The sequence below is a fragment of the Bactrocera dorsalis genome, chromosome 5 (genome assembly GCF_023373825.1).
Source record: "Bactrocera dorsalis isolate Fly_Bdor chromosome 5, ASM2337382v1, whole genome shotgun sequence".
Taxonomy (NCBI): domain Eukaryota; kingdom Metazoa; phylum Arthropoda; class Insecta; order Diptera; family Tephritidae; genus Bactrocera; species Bactrocera dorsalis.
In genome coordinates this window covers 35655727-35668836 of record NC_064307.1, presented here as the reverse complement: position 1 = coordinate 35668836, position 13110 = coordinate 35655727, and the positions used below count along the sequence as shown (strand labels likewise).

The window sequence follows — 13110 nt, the reverse complement described above, 5'->3', positions numbered from 1 at the left end:
ACTCCTCAAGTAGCACCTGTTGGCAAGAGTAATCCTTCGTTGGATTTCCAGGCTGACATTGTTGGTGGTGTTTACGCTGGAGGAGGGAGTCATGTGTAGAAGTTCACGCAAGTGAGGAAAGTTCTCTGATCACCATTCACTTGTGAGTGGCCAGAAACGATTCTTTTACATATGACCGTCAAGCAGCTCACGACTTCTCGTTGGATCCAAGTATCCTCTGGGTAGCCTAAGAAGGCATCCGTTTGAAGGCGAGCTAAAGTGAGAAGGCTGAAACATCCCCTGCATAGATTTGTGCGCTGAGTTTGGAACCCGCCACGTAAAAAACACCCCCAATGCAAAGAAACAACAGCCTCGGATGAGAGACCCCCCTTTTATTTGTAAAATATCTTCATAAAATTTAGCATGGATTATACCTCAAGGCAACGGTATAATCTCCTTGTGCAAGCAATATTAAATGCTAGCAAGACAGAGCTAATATTGTTCACTAGGAAATATTGAGTTGTAGAAATTGTGCCACCATTATTAAATCGTAAAATGCTCGCAATAGAAGATCTGCGAAGCTACGTAAGTCTAATTTTACATAGGAAGCTGTCATAGAAAGTAGGTTTGCTTTGACGTTAGGGCAAAGAAGGTCATTTATGACTTACGGTATATTAGTATGGTGGCCTTAGTAAAAGGATACAAGGAACAGCTAGTATTTGGGGCAGTGGAGCTCTATGAACAACGCCAGGCCAGGTTCTTAACGTCATTTTACACACGGACTTAGAGACTTATTTTGCAAACAACTGGCAGCGAATTGAGCTGTTAGACTTGGGATATCTTTCCTATTAGTCGCCAATCACAATGAGCATGATATGAAATCTATTAAGTTCTCCTTTGTACCGATTGCCACGGATCTTCGACAACCTATAGAATTGAATTTAAATTTGATCCCCAATATTGCATTCCCATCTAAAGAAGGGCATTGATATGGATGGGCTTAAACTAGATAATCGAGTGGAGGTGTTACCTTTTCAGCAAATAAATACCAAACTCGCCTTCCACCTACCAGACTACTATAGTGTCTTCCATGCGGAGATCATGGTAATTAAAGAAAACCTTCTTCTTCTGCCAGTTTTCCGAGAACGTCATATAGGGACGATTCTAGAAGCAGTGAGAAGTTAGAAGAAGAGGAGACTATAAAATATGTTATTATTTACTACAAAGTTCTGCCAACACTTGCATCTCCCGGGTCGGATTCTTGCAAATTTTGAGAGTAATAGGTCATTTGAAAAAAAAATCACACTTTTTTATTTAGCACAGTTCCCTTTGAGGTCATACACTGATTATACCGATCTTTCAGCTTTTCGACGCCATTTTTGTAATACAATTTGTCTTTTGCTTCGAAGTAGCCATCAGTTTTGGCGATCTTCTCTTCATTTCACGAAAATTTCTTCCCAGCGAGAATCATTTTTAGGCGCTGGAAGCCAGATCTAGAGAACACGGTGGATGTGGAAGCAATTCGAAACCAAATTTTCGCATTTTGACCACCGTTTTCAATGATTTTTGATACAGTGCATTGTCTGGGTGAAACAGCACTTTCTTTTCCTTCAAGTGCGTCTGTTAAGCGGTCCAATATGTAATAGCCGCTGTTGATAGTTCTTCATTTTTTACTACAGTCATTAAAATTCATGCCATGCACATCCCAAATACAGACGCAATAACCTTACCAGCCTACTGTCGGGGTTTCCACGCTTTGAAGCGGATTCATCATGTGCAGTCCACTCGAATGACTGTTGATTGCATTTCAGAGTGAAATGTTGGAACCACATTTCATCCGTTCTCATATATCGATGCAAAAAACTCGGGGCTACGAGGTTTGACAATTAAGTAATGAGACTGATTTTATTGCCACGCTTGTGGTAAACCTGTGACCTTGAAATTTCTTTTCTATTTTTCCGGCATCCCTCCCCTCTCCATTGATATACCATCGCTCTAGCTTGTTTCGTTCGCCTGCTGCGTCAAGTTGAGTAGACGTGTGTATGTAGTGCTCGTCACTAAAATGGAAAAACGAAATCAAAAAAGCATCGAATGACCGTCGCAGAAGACTGTTTGGAACAAGTGGAAAACGATCCGACGCAGCTTGATCGAGTTATTATAGGCGATGAGTGCTGGTTTTTCCAATAAGACCCGGAAACCAAACGGCAAAGCTCTTAATGGTTGTCCCCGCGCGCCCCCCGGTGAAAACGATGATTATTGCCTTTTTTAATAGCCGTGGAATCGTCCACAAAGAATTTGTTCCACCGGGGAAAACTGTGAATCAAGTCTACTATTGCCAAGTACACGAAAGATTGCGAAAACGAATCAACTGGGTGCGCCCAGACATCGCTCGTAACTGGATCCTTCATCACGACAACGCGCCGTGCCACACCGCCCTCAGCGTGTCCCAGTATTTGGCTTCTAAAGCGATCGCCGTGTTGCAACAGCCGCCTTATTCGCCCGACATGTCACCCTGTGACTTTTTTTGTTTCCTAAAACCTAATCGGTGGTCAAAGAAACCCATTTTAGTCGATTACGGACATCCAGGCGGCCGTGACGAGGGTACTCGCGGACATCCCAGTCCAAGCGTTCCAGAAATGTTACGAAGCATGGAAAACGCGCTGGAATCGTTGTATAGCTGCCCAAGGGTCTACTTTGAAGGGGGTGGCAGAGTTGTAGAATAATTTTCAAATGTACTGTTTTTATGAAATCAGTCTCATTACTTAATTGTCATACCTCGTATTACGCTTGAACATCTCCAAGCACTGCTCTGAATCATAAAAACCCATCTTTTGGGCGTACCCTGCTTTCGCTATCTTCGGTGCTCATTTTACCACGTCTAAACTTAGCAATATCAATTCTTGATCGTTGATTTACCTGAAGCAGTGTCCGGAAACTCATCATCGAGCCAAGTTTTTGCTTCAACTGTATATTTCCATTCCAAAAGCAATATTTTATTAATCCGCGAAATTCCTTTTTAACCATTTTTTTTCATAATAACAAAAGTTGCTTAACTCAAAATGATATAATTTATCATAAACTAATGATCTGACAACAGTCAAATTTATACACGTGCCTTTTAAAAGTTACGGCTAACTAAAAAGCATATGGTTTTATTTTTAGTAGCGCCATCTATGTATGTGTAAGGTCGGAGACTTTTCAATTGTCGTGTTATAAAATGTTCTGTTGCAACCGAATTTAGCTCTTCCTTACTTGCTATGATAATTCTTTTTCACACTGCGAAATTGCTCAGTCAGCTATTAACTGTTGGGACACTGATAAATTTACTTCGCATGCAGATTGTGGGAAATGCGCCAGGTGCCGCAATCATAAGCAAATCTACACTCATTACACGTACATAAATCGCGTGTGATAATCGAAGGTACCGGCTTGCAAGTAAATAATGCTAATCAGGACTACATTGTGTTTGGAGCATTGCCAGTCGAGTGTGCCACGCCACTCATGTTGCAACGTGCCGCATTTGAAGCTACAATAACGACGTTGCAATTCGATTTTCCACCAAAATAACTCATCTGTGAAGTAATGTTATGAAGTTCGCATTTAAAATCGGTTGGAAAATCGGTAACGTAGCCGCGGATGCGCGCTTACGTGTACAACAACAACATGATGCACGCAAGAATCGTAGATTGTGGCGGCGCCAATGCGAGCGCGGTATACGTCGGCTTAGGTGAGTGGCTCGTACTAGTAAGTGTTTTTGTGCATGAAGCGTGTGAAATTTTAAAGGGTGATTCTTTAAAAAATAGTTCAAGTGAGTTAGAAGGATCCGCAAACTTACCTACCATGTGGGTGTCTTTTAATTTTAAATTTTAAAAAAGTGTTCCTGATTATGTTTAAAAAGCCTGGGCACAAAATTTGAACGGTACTTCCGAAAACAGTCCAATGTCTTCAGATGAGAAATCCAAGCTGGCCGTCTACTAAAATTGAGACGCCTAGTAGCACTACAAACGAATGTGTTGCTCAAAATATTGACCATGGCTTTGCGGTCTGCCATGATTTTTGGATCAACATTATTTTAAATCGGCAATATTTCCAAAACTGTTCAGTCACCCCATTTCATTTGATTATTAAATTATGTGTAATTTACAGCCAAAATGGCTCTGATGCTGCCGCCACATATGGACCGCAGAAACCGAACCACAAATCTACCCTAATTAGACGTACCTGCACGGAGTTTGTGGCTCAAAGGGAACTGATGCAACTGCAAATAGATAAACCACCAAGTAAGTGACTAATTAACACCATTGCTATTGTTCATTGATAAATTTTTGTCAGAAATTTTGGCCAAATCGGTGAAGGAGGATTTTCAACACGATGGCAGCTTTCATCAGGCTGTCGGTAGAGGTGAGTCAAATACATACTTGACATTTGACTTACAAAATATGAAAGCGATCTCTACATCTTTAAATTAAATGCTTTTTCTGACTGCCGCGTTAGTTTAGAGTTTGTGTTTGTAGATCAATTGTTTTTTCTCACTTACTACAATTTATCGAAAACCTTCAAAGTTGGAGTGTTCTATTCTTCTGTCTTTAAATTCGTTGAACTATGTTATGTCAATGTCCCCGTATATCTCGTAGAGATTATCGTTCCATCGACTGTGTCCACTGTTTCCATTGTGCAAAGCACCATAAGTCTTCCGCAAAAAAAATTTTTCCTTCGAACACTCCTGACTGTTTGTTTGATGAAAGGAGATATAGGCAGTTCCTTTTCGTACTGTTCAGGGCACCTTTAACATCGAAGCTGTGGTACGTGTCGATCTTCCTTTCACGGATCTTTTCTAAGATTTGACGCAATGTGAAAATCTGGTCGATTGTAGATTTTCTAGGTCTAAAGCCACACAGCTAAGGTCCAATCAGTTTGTTGACGGTGGGTTCACTAAAAAGAACAGTTTGTTGACAGTCTTTCACACTCTACGATCGATAAGTGCTTACATGTGATATTGATGAGGCTTATCCCACGGTACTTGGAGATTTTGGGGTCCCCTTTTTATGAATTGGGCAGATTCCACTTAGGTTCAAACCGTTGAGCATGTTTTCATCCGAACATATCTTGCAAAGAAGTTGATGGATGCACCTTGTCAATTTTTCGCCGCCGTATTTGAATAGCTCCGCTGGTAATCCATCGGCCTCTGCCACTTTATTGTTTTTCAAGCGGGTAGCTGCATCGTCATCTATTGGGGAATCGGGTTCGCCATCTCCAGGTGTTATAGCTTTCGGCAGGCTGGTGAAGTGTTCCTCACTTTAGGTCCTACAAGAATACGCTCCGGTCTTGAAACCTACTGTTAGTTGCCGAACTTTTGGATATTATACCTGTCGGCCAGCTTCACAAGCTCTTCATGCTCACGCATTTCGGCCTCGTTCTTTTTTTTGTCTGCATATGCGTTTCGCCTTTCTCTTCAACTTTCGGTAACTATCCCACCCCGGTCGTATTGTGGTCAACAACAGCTATGCGAGGTTGGCTGTCTGCTTTCATTCTACTGCGACACGACAGTCCGCATCTTACCAGCTGGTCTTTCCATTTTTACAAAAACTAATGGTTTCGCTTGTAGCTGTACATTAAGAGCTTGAAATGCCGTCACAAAGTTCCTTTATACCGAGTTCCTAAGGAGTGCTCTGAGAGAGCAGGAGTGCAATTCGATTAGAAACCCTTTCGCTGCCAGTTAGTAGCTTCTGGACGTCATACCTTTGTTTGTTGACGGGCATGCTTAGCTGTACAGAGGCAACAAGTGGTCCGAGTTTATTTTAGGTCATCGGAGAGTATGCACATCAAGGACGCTGGAGACCAGACCTCCATCTATCACAACATAATCGATCTGGTTATGAACTTTTTGATCTGGAGACAGCGAAGTAGCTACAGCTAAAGACAACCATATTTCGGGCTCTATCGAAGTCGATCAGCATCAGCGCACTTGAAGACCAGACCACTGTCATACCAATGATAGCTCTTTTGCCCACTCTGGCGTTAAAATTGCCAAGCACAATTTTATATCGTGGCGGGGCCAGTTGTAATAAGCGCGCTCTAGCCGCTCATAAAAGGACACTTTGGTCATATCGTCCTTCTCTTCCGTCGAGGTGTGGGCGATCCTGCATGTCCCTAAAGCATTTCATATTACGTTAATAGATGGCACTTTTGGCAAACTAATCAGCTATTTAATTTTGCAGAATTTATTTTTTGCCTGGAACTCACCATATGTATATTCAGCCGCTTTCCGACAACCATTACATCTACTGCCTCCTTGCTTCTAAGGACATTCTCTGACATATTGTGATGTGAGATTATTGCCGCAATTGCCGTCTGGCTATCGACGTTTGTTTGTTGTTTTCTGCGTTCTAAGCTTCGTCAGTCGCTTGTCTGACCACAAGGATTTCCGCTAGGAAGATATTTTAATATTCCAGCAGCTTGAAGGGTCGCATTAGATCATTAGCTCAGAGCGATAGATTCCTGCGTCCACTGTAGTAGCTATTTTTGATCCGTCTGTGTAGATATTGTAAGTTCAGCTGGTTCTCAGTGTTATTATCGACGGCAATGTGGGCCAATGCTATTCAGGTAACTGATCCAGTACTATAGTTGGAGCTTTCAGAACTCCTTAAGTGTTTCAACTTCTGGAAAGAATTTTTACTGAATTATGTTGCTTGCAATTTTAAAACTGCAATTACGTTTCAACATCAAACGAGCCATGGATGAAATATTCTAAGATACAATCCATTAAACTATGTGCCTTCACTTAACAACGATCATATAGGACTTGCTAGAAATGGTGTAGAATCGAAAGCAACGATGAGCTTTACGAGATAGACGGCGACGTTGACATAGTTCAGCGAATCAAGAGACACTAAAAGGAAGAACGACTGACACGCTGTTGTAAATTCGGCCATATTATAATACCATCTAAGAAGATCAATCTAGTCCCTGCCGATTCCTAGTTAACCTATCCTAATTTGTTAACTTATTGCAAGATGCTATATACATATTGTTTTATAAAGTTTCTTTGAATTAAACGCCGCAATGGCACTAACCTTAATACATGCTATACTGTCCCACTCTATATACGACTTTTTGCACCAAATTCTCTTCCACTGAACTACTCAATTTCTTTCCCTCGATAGCCATAACCTTGTGCAATCAGAAGCCAATATCACATATGTCGCAGTCCACAGCAACAATTAAGTAACACATAATAAAGTCTGTGGTTCCTAGTTTCACATATTGACTCTTAAGATATTTATCACCAACACAACAACACCACATATTGATAAGTAATTGCACATTGTCCTCCACTAATCAACATTTTTCTTTTGTGACATTTTCATTCTCCCGCCGTTGATCAACCAGTACTGCTCTTCGCCGAGTTCTTCGCTATAATGCCGGTCAAGGGAGTCACAGCGCCCCACCCAGGGCAGTTGTCGTTTTCATGGACAAATATCCGGACCTTATATTGTTTGTTGTTCATAACAACGACAACAATTGATTTGGGATTGACAATGAACAAAGTGCTTCACAAACCAATCAACTTCGACAGTGTGGGTAAGTCACCAGAACTTAAGCGCATAAATGCAGAGAATTGCATGCAGAGCACTGGATGTAGAACCGAGGCAACTTAATCACAGTCACGGTAGAAAATGTGAAAATCCAAGTGGTCGCATGCACATAAATTGAGCTTTGCCTTTGACACTTAGACGGCTATCATTTTAATGTTTCGCTTTATTGTTTTTCTTGTTTAAGTCACACAGGAAAAATACAAAGCCAAACATACAATTTTACTTTAATGAAATTGCATTGTAACTTCTTTATTACATAAACATTTATCTCTGTCATGTCTGCATCATTCCTCAATTGTTTACCGTCCTACGTTCGGCGCCGTTCGTTTTGTGACCTGGATCGCCAACATCGACGCTTGCTCTCTTACTCACATATTCAAACTCGTACATACATTTGGTCATCGTACAGAGCCGCTGATATTTCGTCTGTCCATTATTGTGGTTTGCATCAGTGCCATCGTATTGGCGCGCAAATGGCCGGCATTGATGGTGGATTGGTACGAAATCGAGTGCGACTTGCCGGAGTATTTAACGCAAATGGAGAAAGGACGTCTGGCGTACAGGATTAAAATGGTGACAGTTGTGGCCATGACGTTGTCACTCGGTAAGTTGGATGATCATTTGATATGACATAGAGTACATATGGTAGTGGGGGTAGGTGCAAGTGAAGGAGTAGGGAAATGAGAGAAAATGATGAAACCTCTTACAATTAGCAGTCTGAGAAAAGAGCCATGCTCACGTTCGTGTAAAACGGAATAATATATATATTATACTTTAAAACATATTTCACATTCGGAAATGTAAGGAACGGTAAATTTCGGGTTTAATAGCTAAAAGCCGAGGAATTACTTGCCGATTTTTGAAATTTTTATCGTTCTTCCAAGGCGTTAATCGCCTTAGGCAAGTAACTACACATAACCCCCTCCCAAATAGTCCAGATCTTGAGATTTATTTTGGAGGCCACGCCATAAGTTCACGACGCGAGATAGTGCGCTCCTCAAGAGTTTCTTTCAATAAATTGATTGTTTTGTTGGATGTATGACATGTTTTCTTGGAACCAAATGTCGTCCATATCAACATCCTGTCATTCAGCTGCGCAAAACTTATTGTAAAGTCAATGAAATCAGGGCCCTGTAGCGTTTCCCATTGTGTGTAACATTATGAACAGCTTCAGTTTTAAAGAAATATGGATCAATGAGTTCCTCTGTCCATAGATCACACCAAACAGTTAGTGAATAGTGTCTTCTGGGTTATCATTACTGCAAACGCGACAATTTTGTTTTTTTAACCAAAAGTGACCTTCATCCCTGAAGAAATTTTATGAAAATTTGGCAAGAGTTGGATTTCTCAAGCCCGAAACCAATATCCTTCCATAAAATCTTCCATAAAGTGGATGGGCACGGCTCCAAATGTTGGATTGACTCTTTCGGGTCTTCCATGATACTCTGCTGTATATCAGTAATTGGCACGCACTGTATGCCATCTCTGAGGATACGCAGTATCCACTAAAATAATCATGGAGCTAAACCGATCTATGCTTGCTCGAATTATCGACTCTGTTGGGTGATTAAATGGACATGAGTAATTCAGCAAACAGAAATCAACCACTGATGCGATTAAGATGCTTACTGACATAGCTAACAAGACAATAGAATGTACCAAATGGCTGTATGGTACAAAGGAATACTGCGCAGTAGTCACGTTTGACGTCGAAACACGTTTAACTCGGCATACTGGCCCCATATTATAAGTGCACTAGAACGTAACGAGACCTCGGCTTGCTTGATTAAAATTATATCCAGCCACTTGTCTGATCGTGATACGGATGACGGATAAAGAAAATGCAGAACGGGCGGAGTTTCACAAGGTTTTGTACTTGACCCCTTGTTGTGAAGCGTATTTTTCGACGGAGTCTTGCGTCTCCCACTGCCGTAGAAGGTACAGATCATCGGGTACGCTGATGATATTGCCATAAATGTAGCAGCAAAAGAACTTGGCCAACTTGAGAACCTCTGCAATTATGCGGCGTCAACAATCAAAGAATGGCTCATGGCAACAAATCTTCCATTCGCTGGACAAAAAACAGAAGGTTATAGCCAATAGATTTAGCTACAAGGCGCACATCGAAAAGGTTTGTGAGAAAACAGCACGTGTAACAGCCGCTCTAGCTAGAATAATGGTCACCAAATCAAAATAGGCGAGCCAATCAATTCTGATGAACGCGGCGCCCATACAGGGACCAGAACTACAGCAAAAGACGTATGATAAGAAAGGGAACTTTGCAATGCAGCTCAGTGCAATTAGGATCACGTGCGCATTCCACGAAGCACTTGGAATTATAGCGGACATCATCACACAAGAGATACCCGTAATGGCAATGGAACTCAAAAGAGTTTACGACAAGTCCACAAGACTGGGCAGGCGAGTAACGGTGCAGAAGCGGAAAGATGAGAAGCAAACAAGCCAGAGAGCCGATCTAGAGAAACTGTCAACCGAACGAGTGCCACCGGATAACATTGTTTATGACTGAATGAAAACAAGTGTGCGATAATGTGAGAGCGTGGTGTTCTATAGCTCTAAAAGTGCTATGAAGAAAAGAGTACCAACGCAGCGAAATCAGAAGATTGAGTGAGGAGTAGGGCAGAATGGCGTGACTGACGAATCGAATGGCAAAGCTTGGCTTTATGATGTAAAGGCAAATAACAATCAATGACGATGGAGTTAAGGGTTTAGCAATACACGTATTGGTCCACGCTTCAGCGACTAATGCGACCAATATGATTCGTGCACACCGTACGGAAAAATTACGGTATCTTTTGAAGATAAGATAAGTTCCTAACGCACATGATTTCCACTAAAAACGGGCGGTACCATGATCGATGTCCAATATTGACAACGGTTCCAATGAGGCCCTCACGACTTAGACCAAGTATCCTGTGGGTAGCCAAAAAGCCTAAATTGTGCTTTTTTGCCGAAATGCCTTCGTTTGAATATGCTACGGGCATGTGGTTTTCTTTAATTTTATTTTTATATTTTCAGGCGAACACTTGCTGAATATCTTATCCAATATACACTATTCCAAGTATTGTCCGCAGAGCGAGGACCCAATCGAAAACTTCTTTATTTTAACCAATCAGCACTTATTTATGATTTTCTCCTACTCCGTGCCGCTTGCTATTTGGGGCAAAGTGCAGAACATACTCTGCACTTTCATCTGGAATTATATGGACGTCTTCGTGATGATTGTTAGCATTGGTTTGGCAGCGAAATTTAGGCAGCTCAACGATAACTTATTCAAGTTCAAGGGCATGGTGAGCTTACGTTACACACTTTCAAATATCGCCTTACATTTTTAATTGCTTTCCATGGCCGCCTGACCGACACAGCGTATGCCTGAGATGTATTGGTCGACGCGCCGCAAACAATACCGGAACTTGTGCGAGCTCTGCACACGCATTGACGGCGCCATATCGCTCATCACGATGATATCCTTCTCGAATAATTTGTATTTCATTTGTGTGCAACTGCTGCGTAGTCTTAAGTGAGTTTACGCATGCCTCGGTAATGGTATATAATTTAGTTCGCTTGGTGAATAATAGCCGGCAATTTTATGTCTCGTCTGTTTTTCTCTGTCTTATTGTAGTAAAATGCCATCGCTCGCCCATGTCGCGTACTTTTACTTCTCGTTCTTCTTTCTTATCGGCCGCACGTTGGCCGTTTCATTGTATTCGGCCAGCATCAATGATGAGTCACGGAAGCCGTTGCGCGTGCTACGCTGCGTGCCGAAGGAGTCTTGGTGCACTGAGGTGAAACGTTTCTCGGAGGATATTAGCACCGATTTGGTTGCATTAAGTGGCATGAAATTCTTTTATCTCACACGGAAATTGGTGCTGAGCGTAAGTACCGTGCAGCCTTGCATTTCGCCGGTCGTTTGTCCATGAGCAGTCACGTGTGCAGGCACTTCGGCGATTATTCGCCTATTCATTACTTCTGCACTCACACTTTCCTGTCCATGCCTCACTGCACTGTCTTCGACCTGTTTTGCTTTGTTGTGTGTTGAACTTTACTTACTTCCTTTTTGTGCAATCTGATTTCTGATTTCCGTTTACACGCTTTTTGTTGTCTATCCTTAAATTGACCTTCCTTTTGTCATACACGAGTATCACTTTACCATATTCAAGCTACATAATTAATAGTCTGCTTTCTTGCTTTTCTGGTTTTCTGGGATTCTGGTCTTCTTGTCTGCTGCTTTCTGTTATTGTGTGTTCAATGTTATTAGGTTGCCGGAACTATAGTGACATATGAGCTGGTGCTTATACAATTCCATCAGGATAGCAAACTTGCAGAATGTGTTAGCAGCATACGTACACTGTCATCTCCAGGCAACAACACATTGCATTGAACTTAAGTAAGTAGCTGGAATGCAATTAATTGTTATACAAGTATAAATGTTATAGACTCTGTAAGCCGAATAGATTTTCTGTATTAAACATAAAAATAATAATGTAAAAAATTTGATGTAACGGGTGATTTTTTTGAGGTTAGGATTTTCATGCATTAGTATTTGACAGATCACGTGGGATTTCAGACATGGTGTCAAAGAGAAAGATGCTCAGTATGCTTTGACATTTCATCATGAATAGACTTACTAACGAGCAACGCTTGCAAATCATTGAATTTTATTTGTTTTGTTCAGCGATGAGGCTCATTTCTGGTTGAATGGCTACGTAAATAAGCAAAATTGCCGCATTTGGGGTGAAGAGCAACCAGAAGCCGTTCAAGAACTGCCCATGCATCCCGAAAAATGCACTGTTTGGTGTGGTTTGTACGCTGGTGGAATCATTGGACCGTATTTTTTCAAAGATGCTGTTGGACGCAACGTTACGGTGAATGGCGATCGCTATCGTTCGATGCTAACAAACTTTTTGTTGCCAAAAATGGAAGAACTGAACTTGGTTGACATGTGGTTTCAACAAGATGGCGCTACATGCCACACAGCTCGCGATTCTATGGCTATTTTGAGGGAAAACTTCGGACAACAATTCATCTCAAGAAATGGACCCGTAAGTTGGCCACCAAGATCATGCGATTTAACGCCTTTAGACTATTTTTTGTGGGGCTACGTCAAGTCTAAAGTCTACAGAAATAAGCCAGCAACTATTCCAGCTTTGGAAGACAACATTTCCGAAGAAATTCGGGCTATTCCGGCCGAAATGCTCGAAAAAGTTGCCCAAAATTGGACTTTCCGAATGGACCACCTAAGACGCAGCCGCGGTCAACATTTAAATGAAATTATCTTCAAAAAGTAAATGTCATGAACCAATCTAACGTTTCAAATAAAGAACCGATGAGATTTTGCAAATTTTATGCGTTTTTTTTTAAAAAAAAAGTTATCAAGCTCTTAAAAAATCACCCTTTATTAGTTTGTTTAAAACATTATTGAAGCATAATTCCGTAACTGTAAGCAATATAAATTAAAGGGATAAGTCACACGCGGTCGTGACGAGGGTACTCGCGAATATCCCAGTCGAAGCGT

The 13110-nt window shown here is 41.4% G+C and overlaps 1 protein-coding gene across 1 annotated transcript; it reads left to right on the top strand.

Annotated features, from left to right (window-relative positions):
• The first annotated feature begins 3427 nt into the window (after positions 1-3427).
• LOC115066667 (gustatory receptor for sugar taste 64f) lies at positions 3428-12082 on the top strand. The gene is made up of 9 exons (XM_049459242.1): positions 3428-3706; positions 4126-4259; positions 4312-4380; positions 7369-7560; positions 7984-8178; positions 10614-10885; positions 10961-11115; positions 11218-11470; positions 11854-12082. Exons 1-9 carry the CDS (start codon positions 3567-3569, stop codon positions 11974-11976), a joined length of 1533 nt encoding a protein of 510 aa, XP_049315199.1. The 5' UTR covers positions 3428-3566; the 3' UTR covers positions 11977-12082.
• The last annotated feature ends 1028 nt before the right edge of the window (positions 12083-13110 follow it).